At 34.8% G+C, this 19,038-nt stretch overlaps 2 protein-coding genes and 1 long non-coding RNA gene across 4 annotated transcripts in view; 2 read left to right on the forward strand and 1 right to left on the reverse strand.

Annotated features, from left to right (window-relative positions):
- Positions 1 to 8,128, reverse strand: part of LOC138701797 (uncharacterized) — a 143,383-nt gene extending 135,255 nt beyond the window's left edge. For both annotated transcript variants that reach the window (XR_011332692.1, XR_011332693.1), the window contains exon 1: positions 7,852 to 8,128. This is a non-coding gene — a long non-coding RNA (uncharacterized lncRNA). The remainder of the gene's footprint in view (positions 1 to 7,851) is intronic.
- A 541-nt stretch (positions 8,129 to 8,669) lies between these two features.
- On the forward strand, positions 8,670 to 11,671 carry LOC138701796 (actin-5C). Its single transcript, XM_069829058.1, has 5 exons — positions 8,670 to 8,811; positions 9,267 to 9,410; positions 9,565 to 9,804; positions 9,944 to 10,082; positions 10,484 to 11,671. Exons 2-5 carry the CDS (start codon positions 9,285 to 9,287, stop codon positions 11,107 to 11,109), a joined length of 1,131 nt encoding a protein of 376 aa, XP_069685159.1. The 5' UTR covers positions 8,670 to 8,811; positions 9,267 to 9,284; the 3' UTR covers positions 11,110 to 11,671.
- A 147-nt stretch (positions 11,672 to 11,818) lies between these two features.
- The window catches only part of LOC138701795 (transmembrane protein 104 homolog), a 40,550-nt gene continuing 33,330 nt past the window's right edge, over positions 11,819 to 19,038 (forward strand). The window contains exons 1-2 of the mRNA XM_069829057.1: positions 11,819 to 12,558; positions 15,808 to 15,929. Of these exons, the coding sequence (XP_069685158.1) occupies positions 12,505 to 12,558; positions 15,808 to 15,929 (176 nt within the window). The 5' untranslated portion in view covers positions 11,819 to 12,504. The remainder of the gene's footprint in view (positions 12,559 to 15,807; positions 15,930 to 19,038) is intronic.

A 19,038-nucleotide genomic window follows, 5' to 3' on the forward strand; every position in this document is an offset into this window, starting at 1 on the left:
AGTTGTTAGTGGTCTTCAATGGGATTCTAAGCATAATATTTTATTTTCAAATTCAGCAATACTGTCATTCAGTCAGATGTTCGTTAATATTAATTGATTCTATAAAAATTCACAAAGCGTAATAAGGAAGGACATGGCATCAGAAATCAATTCCAGAATTAACATGACAGGTAAAAGTTATGATGGTTTAAAGAAAAGTTCGGAGCAGAAGAAGATATTAGATGATAGACAACATTAAGATAATAAATGGATCGTATGCGGAGACAAAGAGGAAGGCGGAAAATAGAGAAGATTGGAGAATGCTGAGTCTGCAGTGAAAGATCTGCCCTTGGACAGAAAACTATGAATGAATGGTTTAAAGAAACAATTTTAGTCTCATTACCTCAGTGTAATAATAAAATACAAATACAGACCAAACCTCCTATACGGATCAGAAAGTTAAACCTTGAAGAACGAAAACATAGAAAGACTCCTCATCGTTATCTGGAGGATAATATACGAAATGCCGAAATTAATAACCTGTGTAAAGAGCAAGGTATGACTAAATTTCTTAAAGTCAGTAGACTGAGATGGCTAGGGCATCGAAAAGTAATGGCAGCATAGTTACTGTTTCACACTAAATTTATTTAGGTTACTAGCATTACATATTTCAAATATAGACCCTACCATGTCAACAATACGTTGCCAAATCCTTGGGAGATGGCAGACTCCATCTGCAGCATCATTTTTGGATGTCTCTTTCGCTGATTGATCTAAAGCTCTATGGTTGTCAGCATTGAAAGTGAATGCCTCGCTTCCAATAGCTGTTTGTGGTAGGACTTCTCTCTCATAAGCTTCGTTTAATACTCTAAAGCAATGAGATGAATTTTTTTCCTCTTGCAACTTGGATTTTTATGGAGCACCTACTGAACATTTGTTAGGGCTATATTATGTGCTACAAATCAGAAACAGTCACTGTATTTACAAAATATGGTTACTTCGAGACTTTCAATATTGCATATTTATGAAATAATTGCTGCTGTATTACGTACTGAAATATTTCAATGGTCACTGCTAGGAGCACTGATTTACAGCTTTGTTGCTGTTACTTATCGAATGCCCTAGTATTTAGAACTGATGACAGCAACCCATGTATAAAGGCCATTTTTTGTGATTCGTTTTTTTTTACAAGCAAACTAGGAAGATCAACCACATGATGTTGACGATGAAGAAATCGACCTTAAGACTCTCCAAGTAAGACGATAGAAAATAAAAGCACGGGATAGGAGGCAACGGAGAAGAATTCTTAGGGCAATGTTGGCCTAAGAAGGCTGTTGCATCTATGAAGATGAAGATAACAAGAAAGGTTTGGAATTAGCAACCATTAATCATTTAAGGAAAATGGAACCTTCTCTATCTATGTAATGTACTTATTTTAAGACTAAAATTGCAACGACGGTGGATAGGAATACACATCTTAATGACAGGAGTAAACCTAGGAAAAAATGAATTAATATAATTAGCCCGTTTTACATGCTTGGGATGTGTCATTTCAATATATATAAAAATGAAGAAGGATATAAAGCTATGACTTCATAATATTATAGCAAAACGTACTTTATTATCAGTGAAACCTGGGTACTGAGAGAAAGAGATGTCTAACGATTAGAAACTGCAGAAATGAGGTTTATGGGGTCGCTCTTGGGATTGACTCTGACAGACAAGAGTAAGAAGTCACAGCATTAGGGAGGAATTAAATGTTGAGACAACTATGGTTGAGGAAATGAGAAACTATCAGAGGAAATGATACAGTCATGTAAGAAGGATGCCACCCGAACGCCTACCGGTGCAAGCTCAAGACAGTAAATCCAGGCGCTGTTAGTTTGTAAGCATGCTTTGTGCTATGTAAAGCATTAATTCATTCAATAAACGAAACAAATTCAAAACATTTCATTTTCGCCTAAAATCGTCCTCTCTGACAAACGTATTTCTACGTTCATAAACCGAGCCTTGCTGTTTTCTTTTTTAGTTTCTTATGTGCTACTGGACGACGGTATATAGGGCGACCAAGAAAGAGATAGACGAAACAATTTCAATAAATTCGTTGGTTTAATGTGAAAGAAGCTGCAGGTTTGTAAGACGCTTTGTACAACACGATATAAAGGTGTGAATCTAGTCTTTAATAAGATATCGATGATTTGCTGTTACGAAAACTTCATTCATTCATTCATTCATTGTCTTAGCCTTTTAGTAGTACTATTTAAGAAATATCGATGCATCATGTTTCTAAGCAATTATTTGACGATGCACAGTTATCTAGTGCCTTTGGAATGGTATTTTAGCCAAATGAGTCCGAGGATTCGTCATGGTATTACCTGACATTCGTCATACTATTGGTTAAGGGTAAACCTAGAAAAAAAAGTGAATTAATAATTAGCCTGTTTTACATACTTGGGAATTGCCTCTGATTGCGGTTCTGGCTGATATATACAATATATCTATTATCAGGCAGTACATCTCAATAATAATAATAATAATAATAATAATAATAATAATAATGATTTATTTAACCTGGCAGAGTTAAGGCCATACGGCCTTCTCTAACACTCAACCAGGAGTAAAAACTGCGTTACAAAAACACTACAAATTTACAAAGTACACTACAATTTTACACACAAAACTGAATAAGATAATAATAATAAAATGTAAACAACAAGTAAGAATAAATCAGACATAATATATAACATACAGAAAGAAAGAAAAAAGCATAATAAATGTGAACAGCAGGTCAAAATAAATGAGGCATACAAAGTATAAAAAATAAGACAATTATTTGACGATATGTGTCGGAGGAAGAACAAATGTTTGCATGCATCTGAAGTCTGACTAGTGTAATATGTCGCTAATCGGCAATGTATGCAATGGAAGGGGAAAGGAAATGGCCACCCTACCCCATTATCTTCTGGCCTAGTTGCCTCATAAGTAGAGAGCGGAATTTAGGCAAAAACCTATTTTTTTTCCTTGATACATACAGGCTTGAGATTTAATATTTACATTTTCCAGGAAATATAGGTATAAATGAAGGGGTTTTATAGTGCCTAAAAATGCCTATTTCTATGTTAGTGCCTATTTTTAAGTTTTTTTTTTTAATTTTTGCATCATTTTTCGTAATTTACTGTTTTTGTTAACATCCGGTACCGTTTACATTCCAAGATGGATAACAACGCCGTCTTAGCAGTGAACGACACAATATAGAAGTACCTCCGGGCCATCCCTTCTTATTCTTACAATCTTTCAGTCGGCTGAGTAGCGTAGTCGGTATAGCGCTTACCTTCTGTGCTCGAGGTTGCGAGTTCGATCCCTGCCCAGGTCAATGACATTTAACATTTAAGTGTGCTTAAATGCGACAGGCTCATGCCAGTAGATTTACTGGCATGTAAAAGAACTCCTGCGGGACAACATATTATTATTATTATTATTATTATTATTATTATTATTTCTTCCTCTGTCTGTCAGAAATTTAACACAGAGTTGCTGGGTAGTACCCGAATAAGCATTCTCTAACATTCCAAGACAGATAACAACCCCTTCCTTTTTTCATGCCATTTGTAAGTACAACGGTGAGCGACACAATAGCCACAATAGATGCTGATCATCTACTGTGAAGCAAACTATGAAAATGTAATTGGTGAATGAAAAACACTAACTTAAAGATAGAATGTCTTCATTTTGTGTATGCATGTGTACCTTGTAAAATGTAAAATGTGTGGAAGTTTCTTTTAATGCTAGAATTTTGCGTTAAATGTTTAATCTTATATTAGTGACATTCTTTAACAAAAGAAGCTTATTTTTTATTTTATAGAGACTAAATAAAGGAGTTTAAGAACCTGTTTTAGACGTATAAAATGCCACTTTTTAGGGCCTAAAATTTCGCTCCCTACTCATAAGTGATGCCTTATTGGTATCACTTGTGAGGTTCAGCCCTGTCTTCGGACAGTTGACTAAACGATTTAAGAAATATTGTTTTCTTTCTAGAAATGACCCTTTTGTCATTTTTTGAGTAGAGATAGTGCACCATGCAACCTATCCGTAAGTAGCTGAATTCCACGCTCATGTACCTTGGGTGACGTCATCGAGATAAAATACTGAAGGAAAATATAGCATAAACATTGGAATATATCGAAGGAAGAGATATTTTAATTTTTATATCCGAGAAACGAACGTGGTTTTGCCGAGTTGGTAGTTAAAAATGACACAAATGTTGCTTTATATACGATTATAAATATTTTGGGGAAAACATCAAAATTACTAAAATGTTTTGTAAATGTAAAAATGCAATGTTTGTAAACTCTGTCTCAGATTGAACAACTTATTATTTAAGTTCCCAATTTCGTGCTCACAATAAATGAATGCACAGTTGGGAGTAAGGAATGATTGATAAGATAATACAGTGGGGTTATTTCCTATATTCAGTAAGTGTTCTTAATTCAGTGAAATGTCATTAATAGAAAAAAAATATTTATAGTTTTATGCCCGGGAACAGGCCCTTAACTGCGAACCCAACATTCTCCATTCTTCCCTCGTCTTTGCCTTTCTGTTAGTCTCTGCATACGATCCATATAATTATCTTAATGTTGTCTATCACCTGATGTGTTCTTTTGACCAGAACTTTTTTTCTCCATCACCATTCCTTCCAGTGCATCCTTCAGTAGCCAGTTTCTTTTTAGCCGGTGATCCAGGCAATTTCTTTTTCTCTTCCTGATCAGTTTCAGCATAATTATTATATAATTATGAACCGTAAACAATGTCTTTAATTTTAGGGGATTATTCTTTGAGATATTTCGAATAAAAAAATTTAATACAACTTTGCTCGTTTTTGCTTTTCGAGATAAAAATTGTTTTATATGGAAGATTTCATAGCCAATGGTTGAATTTCCAATATGCTCAGTCAATATAAGAGAGCAGTGTATTATGATAATAAATGACCGAAAGAAGTTTAGTTTTGACCTTTAAATGTGCATAAATTTGATCCCAACAATGTAAATTTTCATTCTGCAAAGGAATTTTATTATGTTATAATATGAGTCGTCTAGAATCAAACTGCATTTTCTTCAAAATTATTTAAAAAATGGGATTAAGATATTTTAAGTGCAGAATTTAGCAGGAAATATGATAAACTGCTCGGATGGAAGCGAACTACGGTACACTTTATCTGCTTTAACTTCAGTAGTAAAATCATCCATGATGGACCATCAGAGTCTCTCATTTTCGGCCATGTTGTTGTTTCGAAAGAGTATCAGTTGTGTATATTGATATAAGATGTGTAACTAGACCATTGTTATCTCGTGAAACCTACCTAAGCGTCAGGGGAAGAAGTTGGACTATGCTTCCACTTGCAACTAGTCAGCTCACTTACCCCGATCATAAGGTTCTTACTATAATCTACGGTGCACACATGCATTTGGTTTCACGAGATAACGTATAGTCTATACTGCAGTGATAATAATATACTGTAGTGTTGTTCAACTGTTGCAATGTAGATCTACTTAAGTGTTACTTCAAATGATAGGAAATTTGTATTGAAATACGATACAAAGAAAGAATGTATGACTTACATAGTTATAAAGATAAATTAATATATTTATAAAGAGAAATTAGTAATGTCAAAGATTTGAAAATTTACTGAAAGTGGGATGGGCCCTTATTCCATTCAAGCATTCAATTCCAAGATGCTGTATTGGATGTTTTAAATATAATTTTTAGAGTAATTAATTTATTTAAAAAGTATTAATGTGTTGAAGTGCATTGCATTTTGATATTTTTGATATAAAATTGCTAAAGAATTCATTTTTAAAGATGATCTTATTTTTTAATGATAAATTATTACATTTTTCTTTTATTTAATGCGGAGATACACCCTCCTGGCACATACCACCTAAAAATAATAATAACATTATATATATATATATATATATATTTGAATCGAACTGCACTTTATCCATAATTTGATGGCAAAGTGAACTTTCTTCTAACAAAAATCGCTTAAAATTTTTCAGTACATCAAAGAAATCGGAGTTTTTTCACTGTAAGTATACTTTTGAAACTTGATGTATTGGTTTCTTCCAAAAACGTTCAGACAAGATAGTATTATTAGTTTTTCGTTTTTCCTGAAAAAAAAAAAACAGATTTTTCGATAACGTGCAGTTTGATTCAGACGACTCATATTAACAAAAACAAAGATGAAAAGGATGGTTTAAAGCAACGGTTGTCAACCGTGGAGCCGCGGATCTCTAGGCCCAGGAGCAGTTAGTAGGGTTCCGCGAACAAAGTAATAATAATGGAGTAGTAATCTGAAGCTGTGCTCTGACGTGGGTTCGAATCCTGCTTGAGCTGAATTCATAGTTGGAGTTCTCGGAGTCTTTCTCCAATCGACAAAATAACATTTCGCTATCACCAATTCCACCGACGCTAGATAACGTCGTTAAATAACCGATTAAAAATATCTGCAGGTAAAAAATGAGTAGAATGGTTTGTATGAAAGCATAATTGTAATTATTTCACTTTTGGAAAGCTGTCTTTCTGCTTAGTTTTGCAAAATAACAAACTCCACATAACCTGAGTCGTATTCTGACCACGCAGTTCTCACAACCCCGGTAACTTTTTACTCCAAGGCACGAAGTTTAGGCAACATTTCGCGATTATTTGTGAGCTTTGAGGAAAATGCAAGTTCTCAGCATCTTTTGACATGTTTTCCGTATTCATTGTAAGCTTTAAACTTTTCCCTCACATTGGAACGAGCTCTGGCACACCGTACGATATATAATGTATGTACAGTACGTGTATTTGATTATCATTTACATTTACGTATATAGTATGTCGTAATATCGAGTCATTAACTACTTCAACGAAACCTACAGATTTTACTTTTAATAAATGGGAAAGAGCTGTGGAGACCAATTTTCAATGTTGGAAAATACAAGACAACGAACGGTGTCAGTGAACTGAATATCGATTGTTGATCCATGTCCTCAGACACGCCCTGTCCTTTTGAGGACTAACGATGGTATACGGTACATCCAGTATTTAATTTGTTTCCGATAAGTCAATATGTAGCTAAGTTTATTAGTGTTTATATATACACTAACTACTCTTTGATAATTTTATGCTATCATTACGTTACGTATACTGTCTGTGTTGTATATAGGCCTACCTCTAAGGTAAATAAGGGTTTCTTTTTCGTTTGGTCATTGTCACTCTGGCTGAAGATCGAATAACCTAATAATTATTTTATATAAGGTGAAGAATAATGTAGGCCATGGCTAATGACTATTGTCTTAATGTCAAAGATAATCTCAAGAGAAATTGAGCTCTGGCTGCATTTCCCCTGCATGAGGATATGAGATATTGTTAAGAAAAATATCATTAGTAAATTTTGAATTTGAAACTTTGTGGACCGTGCCAATTTTTCAACGTTTATTTTATAATGCCTTCCATCACGTCATGATTCATAAGCTAAGACGCATTGTAAAGCATAAAACAACGGCCATACACTTTGAACCTTCCCAACTATCCCATGCATTTCGCTGTTGAATCAAACCGGCTTGGTTCGTCCAATCAGAAATCTCCATTCGTTTTATGCCCATATAAGGCACGTACAATTCTGGGAAGAGAGGTGGGGAGAAGGTCGAGTCTAACGGGAGAAGGGGAGTCCGGTAGTGAATGGAGAACAATAACTCATGTTTTAAAGTTTGTTTAATTTAATCAGCGTTAAAACATACTAAAATCAATAATTATATATATTTCGTGCTCTCCTGTGTATAATATTGTTTATTAAATAATTTTCTTTGTGCAATAAAATAGTTCTGTTCATACCTTGGACGAGTCCACTTTATGGACGAGACTTTCCCTGAGCGGTTAGATCGCTCACTTGCGGCAAATTTGTAGTGTTGTTCGGAAGTGTGACGTGTTCGTCTGTTGAAAGGTAAGATATTTTTGAAGTATGTATGCTTTATCTCTCTTAAGATAACTGGAAGAATTCTGTCTTATCTCTCTTATATACGTTTCGAAGAAACAATTATGATAGTGCGTTGATGTATCAAGAATTTAGAAGTGCCGGTTAAATGTAATTCTTTTATGAGAAACCATTTTGATTATCACTTAATATTTTCAATTTTGTGAGTTTTGTTGATGTTAAAAATGTACAGTAATCTGATACATGGAATTAGTGATGAAAATTTAGCGTAACTTTTGGGACTTAACAGGTTGCGGACGCGTGTATTAGCAGGTGGTTTGTGTCTAATTTTAGAAGACTTTATGCATAGCTTGTGCAGAGCAGTTACAGCTGTGGCCGTGTACAAAAACTAACGAAAGTAACTACACAGACGTGATTACAAAATAAAAGATGTCATTTCTTTGTAGTATTGTTTGTGAATTGATTTTTACGTAGTATTTCCACAAAATATTTGGTACACCAAATCGATTACAGAAATTCTACTTCCTTGAAAGAAGTAGCTAAGACCGGAAATATTTCTTTTATTTTATACATGTAGCAAATGACCGGCTTTCGTATGTCATAGCCGGCATGGCGGGTTCCGGTAGGGCGCGTTGCGTTCCACGCTGCTAGCTCAATACCATATATGGTAAAGAAAGCTGCCATTGGCTGAGGGTGCCATGCCCTTATTAGCTCTAAGGGGGGAGGGGTAGGGGAGGGGAAGAACCTAACTGGCATATATTACTCATACCACAGCAGCTGAGTTCAATCAGTCTAGTGCCTGGTTCTGTGGTGTGCAGTTCTAGTACGTTTTGTACTTTTGTATATAAGAATTTTTTCAAGTAAGTGTGCCATTTATAGGAGTTTTCGAAGTTTATTGAAGTTTTTTATTCGTGAAAACAAAAAGTGAATATAGTGAAGATCCGTAGGTGTAGTGGATAATTGTGGGTGAATAAGATCGTTGTTTGGAGGGCGGGGTTGATCATAGTGACAGAATCAAGTTAGTATCTACCCTTATTTAGAAGTCTAGGATTAATACAGGTTTAGTAGTGTTTTAATGCAACGATCCTCAAAAATTTAGTCTTACCTTGTTAGAAGTTTACCAGTGTTAGGTGGCTGCGTACTGAAATTTAGCAAGTTACCTTCCCCTCAGCTGTGTGATGTGTTCGCTGTTCATGAAGTTGTGTGAACTTTATTGAAGTCTTCGTCGAGTGTTGCCTTGTGATCTGCCTGTTTGAATAGTTTGAAGGGGTCACTTCCTGATTATAGTTGACATCACCCTAATTCTTTTTTCCAGTATCCTAAACTACTAACCATGTGCGACGAAGAAGTTGCTGCCCTCGTTGTTGATAATGGCTCCGGAATGTGCAAAGCTGGGTTTGCAGGCGATGATGCACCCCGAGCAGTATTTCCATCTATTGTAGGCCGACCTAGGCATCAGGTGAGTTTGTGATTTGGTTTAAAGTTTATTGCTGGTATTTTAACGTTAACTCTTCACTTGGGTTGCAATTTTTTTTTTTTTACTTAACTTTCTTTTATAGTGTGACATTGTGCAAATTTCGTAATGTTAATTTGTGCTAATTTGTGCTTTTCAGGGTGTTATGGTTGGCATGGGTCAGAAAGATAGTTACGTAGGTGATGAGGCCCAGTCAAAGAGAGGTATTCTGACCCTTAAATACCCCATTGAACACGGTATCGTGACCAACTGGGATGACATGGAAAAGATCTGGCATCATACTTTCTACAATGAACTTCGAGTAGCTCCTGAAGAGCATCCTGTTCTGTTGACAGAAGCTCCTCTGAATCCTAAGGCCAACAGGGAAAAGATGACTCAGGTATGTAGAATATTTCGCATTACAATTGAGGTGTAGTAATAAGTGTAATAGGTCTACTGTTAACTATTACAAAAGTCTCCTGAATTTTTGTAATGCTAAAAAACCGAAGTATTAATGCCAGTTATTCATGTTGTTGCAGATTATGTTCGAGACTTTCAACACTCCCGCAATGTACGTTGCTATCCAGGCTGTGCTTTCTCTGTACGCTTCTGGTAGGACTACTGGTATTGTGCTGGATTCCGGTGATGGTGTGTCGCACACAGTACCTATTTATGAAGGTGGGTTTTTTTTTTAGTTTGAATGTACAGTACTAGTCCTAGTCTGTAGTTCCACTAGGTCTACATATTACAACAAAAATTTAAAACTACAAATTACTGTAACAAACTTTGCTTAAAGTCTAACGTATTTGAATGAAAGTGTGATTTGATGCTATAATCGCACAGTGTGAAATGATTTGATGACTATTACAGGTTTAATCTGTAGTTTTGACTAGGTTACAGCACATATTGATATAACAAATTTGGACTATTAATTACCATAACAGAAATTTATAATGGTAGTAATTAACAAATTGGAGGAACTTCATAGAACTAAAAATTACTGTAATCTTTGTTTTAAAATAAATCATGCTTGAATGGAAGTTTGACTTTCATATTGATTTTTGTAACTTATGTTACAGGTTATGCTCTGCCCCATGCCATCCTGCGTTTGGATCTGGCTGGTCGCGATTTGACAGACTACCTCATGAAGATTTTGACTGAGCGTGGTTACAGCTTTACCACCACTGCCGAACGAGAAATTGTGCGTGACATTAAGGAGAAGCTGTGCTATGTTGCCCTGGACTTCGAGCAGGAAATGGCCACCGCAGCTTCATCCAGCTCACTGGAGAAATCCTACGAACTTCCTGACGGCCAGGTGATCACCATTGGTAACGAGAGGTTCCGTTGTCCAGAGGCCCTGTTCCAACCTTCCTTCCTGGGAATGGAAGCTTGCGGCATCCACGAGACCACATACAACTCCATCATGAAGTGTGACGTGGACATCCGTAAGGATCTGTATGCCAACACAGTTTTGTCTGGAGGCACCACCATGTACCCTGGTATTGCAGACAGGATGCAGAAGGAAATCACTGCTCTCGCACCCTCCACAATGAAGATCAAGATCATTGCTCCCCCAGAGAGGAAATACTCAGTCTGGATCGGAGGTTCCATCTTGGCCTCTCTCTCTACCTTCCAGCAGATGTGGATCTCCAAGCAGGAATACGACGAATCTGGACCTTCCATCGTTCACAGGAAATGCTTCTAGATATTCTTTGTACCTTATCACTATTATTTTTCAATCACGAAAAGTTTCGCTTTTACAAGCCAGTACTCCAAATACCATCCGGAGGAACATCAAAGACTTGTATTCTTTCTTGTATTCTGTCATGAACGATTTTGAAGTCACCGAGTTGTATTATAAGAAATGCGTGATTCCATTTGTTTTTGTGTTGCATTATACAATTAAGGAAAGTTAGGCTGCCTTTTCTCTACTATTTAAGATCACCTTCAGTGTCTCCCAGGGTTTCTACGACTGAGCAATCAACTCTGAGGAATCCGTGCTCAAGCATTCCGCGTAAAAGGCTTATTGTAATTTGACAATTGTAAGATATTTGGTAATTTCGTAACTGAAAAGTGTAAGTTTTTTGTAATACATTTTTCAGGGAATTTTCACATGTAAACGATGTGGCTGTTTCTTTCAGAAAATGAATGGTTCACCTCAGAACCAAGTGATTTCTAAATGCACTAGGCCAAAGTATTAATTTATTCCCATGTGCAGAAATAAGAAATTAGAATATGGGAAAATAAATAAAAATAAGTAAATTATTCTTATGTATTGAAATTAACCCAAAACATCCTTTCCTCTTTTCCTTCATATTTGATAGAATTAGGGTGTGATTGGTGATTGGCATGTAGGAAGTTTGGTTGGAATTGATAACCTGGAGGAGTGTTGGAAAATAGAAGTCTTATGAACAATATTTCTAGAACTTGTGGGTTTGTGAAAATGTTGACTGAATTGCTTTAAGAGGAAAAATTTAGAAAACTTTTGTGAAAATTGGGAGTTTGTCAGTTGGGGCGAAAATGTAATTGTTATACTTCGACTAGTAACTACTTTGCCAAGTAGTTATCTAATGCATCAAATTGGATAAATTTCGTGGTTTTAATCATTACTACAAGATTGACATCTCGTTAAAATGTAGCGGGTAAAGTGCAGTTGCTGTTGAGAACTTTATTAGAACTAAATTAAGTGAACGTTTTTTGCGGTCCTGAGGCGTGCTACCGGCGAGATGTAACACGTAAACACAGGTGGCAGGAGCAGTGGTAGATTTAATAAAGTGGAGAAGAACCTCGTACAGTTTCGTGTGTTTCGCAGTAATTATCAGTTAAGTGGATCAAGAATGTCCAGTTTCGTGTACAATTTCACTATAACTATCAGAAAAAGCGAATTAAAGTTTGTATAATGAGGGGTTTAAATTAAGTTGTGTTGGTACACCTGTTGACGTGCAGGCGTGGGCCCAAATATATATCATAGTATTGGCATTGAGCTGTCAGCGGTTGGAACGTTGACACGTATGAAGTTAGAGGTGCGATTAAAGAGAATATAGTACAGAAATGAAGTGTATTCAGGCCGTGGTCATCAGAGGTTAACAAACTCTTCAAAATGCCAGACATTTCAGTTAACAGAATAAGCTCTGGACAGCCATACTCAACATGGGTAAGATATAGGTTATGTGTTCATATATTTCTGATTAGATTTTTTATTCTTTAGGGCATACATAGTTACATCTATTCTAGTATAATCGAGAGCTCTTTTTACATCGTTATTAATGTGTTAAGACGTTCCATAATCGGTTGATCTTAAGAGTTCTGCAAATTTAATGCAGTATTTGTGACAGTTTATTAGTTGTCCATAACTATTTCATTTAACGTAGGCCATAGATCTAACAATAACATTGTAGCTTAAAGATGTGGAACAAGTAAAATTGTACAATACATAGCAAGCAGTTCAATTTACAAGCATAAACAAATTCATCAGAAGGTATGAGTATATGCAGAAATCTGGTTAATTTTACTTTTCTCTTGATCCTTGCAAGCATCAAGGTAATTAAGCAGTGCTTTGAAGATCGTAATACATAAATAGAAATAGTAAACTCCTTTTTTTAATATTCATGCACACCTGTCATTACCCTTATAGCTTTCTTTTGAAAAAAAACTTCACATGAGTTGGCCCATAATATAAACATGTATTTCATTGTAGAATGAAAGTATGATATTTTTTTAAGATGTTCATATCGCTATTAGAAGATAAGAATCTTAATGCACAAAGTCAGAGCTCTCAATTTAGAGTAGATTCTACTCTAATTTCTGTGTACCTTTTTTTCCTCTCCATTGTTTAGGTAATTAGACCTGTCCAACTCCTAACCAAGAAACTTTGTGCTTATAGATTCTTTGGAAGTTTTAATGTTGAGACGGTTACAAGTTGTGCTTTGTCCTGCAGATAGAAAATCTTTGTCCTGCAGATAGAAAATCTACTGTCTGGATATTGTCATTTTCGAGCAGTTTTGCATGATTGTCATACTGCATCATTAGTAATTATATACATTCATAATTTTGATTCTGACACCACCATTCATAAATTTTATTTCTTACCAGTATCTGGAAGAATATAATATATTTTTATTTTGTTCGTTAATCGATTGTTTATATTCTTGTATCAGGAGTTTCCACTCACTTTCATTGTAGAAGTAAATTTATGAGAATAGGCTACATTACTCTCATTTTATATTATGTGCTTATAATAAAGAAAAGTAATTTATAGTTCTGATATCTACGTTGTAACAATCTGACAGTATCTGTAGCTATTATGAATCTTTAACTATGAAGAAAACCTAAGTATATTTTTCTAGTTGTAATATTAACACTAGTAACACTAGTATAAGATAGCAAAGTGGATTCAAATTGTCCCGACATTAAAATTGTATTTGTTTCATGCACCGATTGAATATTGTTATGAAATGTAGTCTAATATGTAGATCTATATTGTTGCTTAACTTGGTTTTTATATTTGTTTTAATATCAGTTTTTAATGTCAGGACAGTTTGTACATATTCGGCTCAACTTTCTAATAACATAGTCGAATTTCATATCTAATATATGATTTTAAAAGAATGAGAGTTATATTAATTGCACATGCAGTACCTTAGAAGGAAAATTATGGAAAAAACAAGTGAGAAAGAAAGAGGTCTATCATTTAGAGTATTCTTTAATTTCCATTGTTAAAAGTTTTGTAAACTATGCAATTTGAATTTTGAACAGTTGTCTTCAAATTAATGCATCATTTAATAGATTATTTTACGACGCTTTACCAATATCTTAGGTTATTTAGCGTCTGAATGAGATGAAGGTGATAATGCCGGTGAAATGAACCCGGGTCCATTTGCTCGTATTGGGTTGAGGGAAAAGTCCGGAAAAAACCTCAACCAGGTAACTTGCCCCGACCGGGAATCGAACCCGGGCCACCTGGTTTCGCGGCCAGATGCACTAACCATTACTCCACAATGCATCATTTAGAAAGTAATTAGCGGTAGTCATAGTTTGTGCATTTTCTTAGAACAAACTTTTGATCAAATTCGTATTTATCTTTTCCAGTATGAGTTTGTTCATGTGATAGTCATTAGAGCGCGGATATTTGGCAAAATGCCTTTTTTACTGGGTGAAGTAAATAATTATTTTCATAGATATAATTGTGATTTGGTATAAATCGAAGTGATGGTAGGGTCAATTTTTATTTTGTCTATTTTGCCTTTTTAAGATGTTTCTTACTTATTCAATAATAAATGTCTTCTTTTTTTTTTCATTTTAAAGCAGTATTTCTTGTTTATTTGCAATTTTTTAATTAATTATAATGTAACGTGTATGAAATTAAAACATATAAAACAAGAACTTTCTTTACTAACAATAGTAAATAAAAAATAATTTATTTTGGTACTTAATCTACTAATAATCGTGCTTTAATACAGTGAGGTTAGTTGGGGATGCTCGAGTTTTCGTCCAGAGCCGACCCGGCTTTAATCCTGCACTGTACTGTTGGTGTAATATGAATAATGATCGACAATCTACAGTTACAAATATAATGTCATGTCTTCACAATAATCCCATAGAAGTTGTCACGTAGCATTTTCATTGTTTGCTTTCATGTTTTCAAATTTACTGTTAAATTTTGTGCTACATGTGTTTATTATTATAGGGAAAAGAAATTTGAGTGAGGAACAGTCAGTTATTGTTGAGTGACAGAAGGTATGTATAAAATCGGTTAGCTAGAATGCCTAAATTCAGTAAACCATTGAAAAGTAAACTTCATGCTCATGTTAGTGAATTTGGTGCCCATGTGTTTTCAACCAATGAAACAGTTTTGTTATGTAGGGTTTGTGAAACGACAGTATTTTATAACATGTGTCAACTAAGAAGTAAATATGTGAGTTATGTTGATATAATTTAAATTTATTGCTAAAATATATTATGCCTTTTTAAAATGTATACTGCTTTTTTCAAAATTTATTGTGCCTGCTTATTTTAACTGTTATAAATGCCTAAACATCCGGGCTCTAGTCATAACTTTCCAACTTCAAGGTAGAAAAAATTGGAATAAAGGTATGAATTGAATGTTAATGCATTTTGAAACTTGGACACCGTGTTGTTGCACAGCTTGGATCACAGACATACATTTTAAAATCAAATTGTAATATTCTTGAAGTTGGTATACATTATTGTCTACACCTCCAGATAAAGTAATTGAGACCTTCTGGATTTTACTAGCCTGGCAGTGTAAGGTGAGAATGCTTTATAGAGAATACAGTTCATTATATGTCTTAATTTTTCTATGAAATTTTACTTTAAAAACACACTTTACTTTGTAATAAATTGTATGTGATTAACTATCTTCATTTTCTTCTCTTTTATACAGACTGGCTTGATTTATGTTTTCAACCTCATTGTTGGCACTGGCGCACTTACACTTCCCGCAGTATTTGACAGAGCAGGATGGGCACTAGGGCTTTCCTTAATCTGTGTACTTGCAGTCATAAGGTAATTTTTTTACGAAACACCTACGAAGAAATATCTGTGCTCCAAATAACTACTTCACATACAATAACAAATATTACACTCAAACCGAAGGCCTATCCATGGGATCACCTATTTCCAGCATACTGGCAGAAATATTCATACACCAGATAGAACAGACATATAGGGGGAAGTCTTGCAGTACCGACCGCTTAAGGTTTTTGGGTTATAAATAAGAAAACATTCAACTTTTTGACACACTCTTTTGATATAATGTAAGTACATATATTATTGAACTCAATGGTAATTACAAAAAGAAAAAAATCAGAAATTAATATTAATACAAAACATAAACAAATTAAATGTCCATAAAATCGATACAATCAGAAAATTGGCAGAAGCAGCTGAGATGAGATTACTAAGACCGCTAGCAGGCTACACTCTCTATGACCATAAATATAATGAAGACATCCGACAAGAACTAAATATCGCAGCCATTACAGAGACAATTCACAAGTATCGGAGCAACTGGCATGAGCGTGTTCTACGGATGCCAAATGATAGACTACCCAGGAGATTATTAAATTACAGACCCCTTGGATACCGAGATCGCGGACGCCCGAAGAAGCGATGGAGAGACCAGCTTTTCACCTGAGACGGAACAGGCCAAATGGCCTAAACCCTGATAGCTATTGATGATGATGATGATGATGATTTAAAAACACACACTGACCGGTGCTGCAAGACTTCCCCCTATACTAAACAAAGACAACAACAAGCACGCAGACAACATCATATATTGGCACAGATACATAGATGACATACTAATACTATACAAAGGGAACAAAAGACAGATCCAAAACCTGCACCAACACACAAACAAAATACACCCAAAGCTACACTACACATTAGAAATTGAAAACAACAAATCTATAAATTTTCTAGACATCACAATAACGAAAGTCGATAACAAACACACATTCAAAGTCTACAGAAAACCCACAACAACAACATACATATACAACACATCCAATCACCCAACACAACACAAACAAGCTGCATTCCGAACAATGGTACAGGGTCATTCCACAGTAAGTGGTCCTGTGACTAACACTGTATTTTATTATTCTTTACTCAGTAAATAATAATATTGCATTCAGCTAATATGAAATTAGTAGCAGATTTTGAGCTGGATAAAACTAAAAAAAACAGGACATGAATATATTTATTAGTTTTAGATACATAACATTCTGAATATCCTGTGACTAACGGAACTTACTGTGGAATGACCCTAAGACTACTCAACATACCAATGAACCAACATGACTAGAAAGAAGAGCTAAATACATAGCACAAAAAAAACGGAATACAACCTGAACATAATAAGAAAGACAAAACATAATCACAAAAAGCATAAGAATACAGCACAAACACAAGAACACAAAAAAATATATCACACAAACATACTAAAACAAAAACATACACAAGATTGCAACCTCATTCAAGAAATTAAATTACAACATCGCATACAGAACAAATAATACTCTACAGAAGCATCTCAACACACAAACAACACAAACAAACAAATACAACCACACAGGCATATACAAACTCAAATGCAACACCTGCAACAACTTCTACATAAGACAGACAGGCAGATCATTTCAAACACGTTACAGAGAACACATCATAGCCATAACAAAACTACAAAACACTTCCACATATGCAGAACACATCACAAATGCTAACCACACCTACAGAGACATTAACACAGACATGAAAATTCTACACATTCAACCAAAAAACCAGAAACTAAACACACTAGAACAATACGAAATATATAGACACACAAAAACACACCCAAATGAAATTCTCAACACAACTCAGTTTCAGAACACACACATTCTTTGACTCCACATTACATTACACAAACACACCCCCACAGGAAACACAAACAAAAGATGCTAAGACCAGCAACAACCAATTCTGAAGATGGTCGATAACAGGCAGAAACATGTTAATGAGGTAATATAAAATTTAACACGAGAAAGACACATAATGCGTTTTATGAAGACATTAATCAGATCTATGATCACATATCGATGCCCAATTTGAGGTGACGCAACACATTGTCATCTAAGTAAATTGCAAATGATTCAAAACAAAATTCTACTATTAGCTGTTAGTTCACCTTGGTACCGGTACGTAAGAAACAATCAGTTACGCAGTGATTTTCAGGTTCAGCTGATAAAAGAACACATGCAAAAACTTGGTCACAATTTTTTCTTCAGTTTGCCTCTTTGTCCTCCTACTGTAATCTTCAATCTTGGTGAGAACTCAACTTCTCTCTTTTGCATACACAGCGAATGTCACCACACACATTCGCCACCAATTTTGGAAATTCTTTGCACTTACTCTTCTTGTTAAATATTTCAGCAAATTCTTCATATTTAATTATTATTCAAAACATGTGTAATTACAATTTATGTAGGATACTGGATAGGGGTCTCTCTGGACTTTATTCTCATCTTTGTTTGTTTAAACTTAAATTGTAAAAGTTTTTATATCGGGAAAGCATAATAAAATTGAAGGAAGGGGGAGAAAGTTATTTAATTTTGTGTTATTTCTGCCACAGCCTTATGAAACAGGATGTTAAATACAACAGAAATAATAAACAATTGATTGTAGAAGAAACAAATGTTAAATATAAATAAAACAAAATGAAGTAACATTTTAGAATTTTATTTAATTAATTCTTCTAAGCTGTTAGACTAGACGGCATTTCGGAAGGCGGTTAGCTTCTATATGTGCTGTAGCATTTCTGGTATGTGACGTCACAAGCTTGTACAGTAGAACCAATCAGAATCAGTCTATAACAAGGACTTCCCAAGTTCGTTTGTTCATGTGCGAGTGTTTCAATACATTGAATAAGTAAGACTAACATTTACTGTGTGTATGTAAGGTAAATAAATGGAAGAAGAGACTGTAAAAAGACAAGTATTACACAAGCAGGCGCGGAAAATAGTGTTTAAGGTGTATAATTATTTTAAAAACGTTAATGAGCAGAACGCTGCTGGCCATCTTGATGCTGGCAGAAATGTTGCCAACATGCAAGAAACTACTGCAGAAGCAT

This window comes from Periplaneta americana, chromosome 6 (assembly GCF_040183065.1).
Source record: "Periplaneta americana isolate PAMFEO1 chromosome 6, P.americana_PAMFEO1_priV1, whole genome shotgun sequence".
Taxonomy (NCBI): Eukaryota; Metazoa; Arthropoda; class Insecta; order Blattodea; family Blattidae; genus Periplaneta; species Periplaneta americana.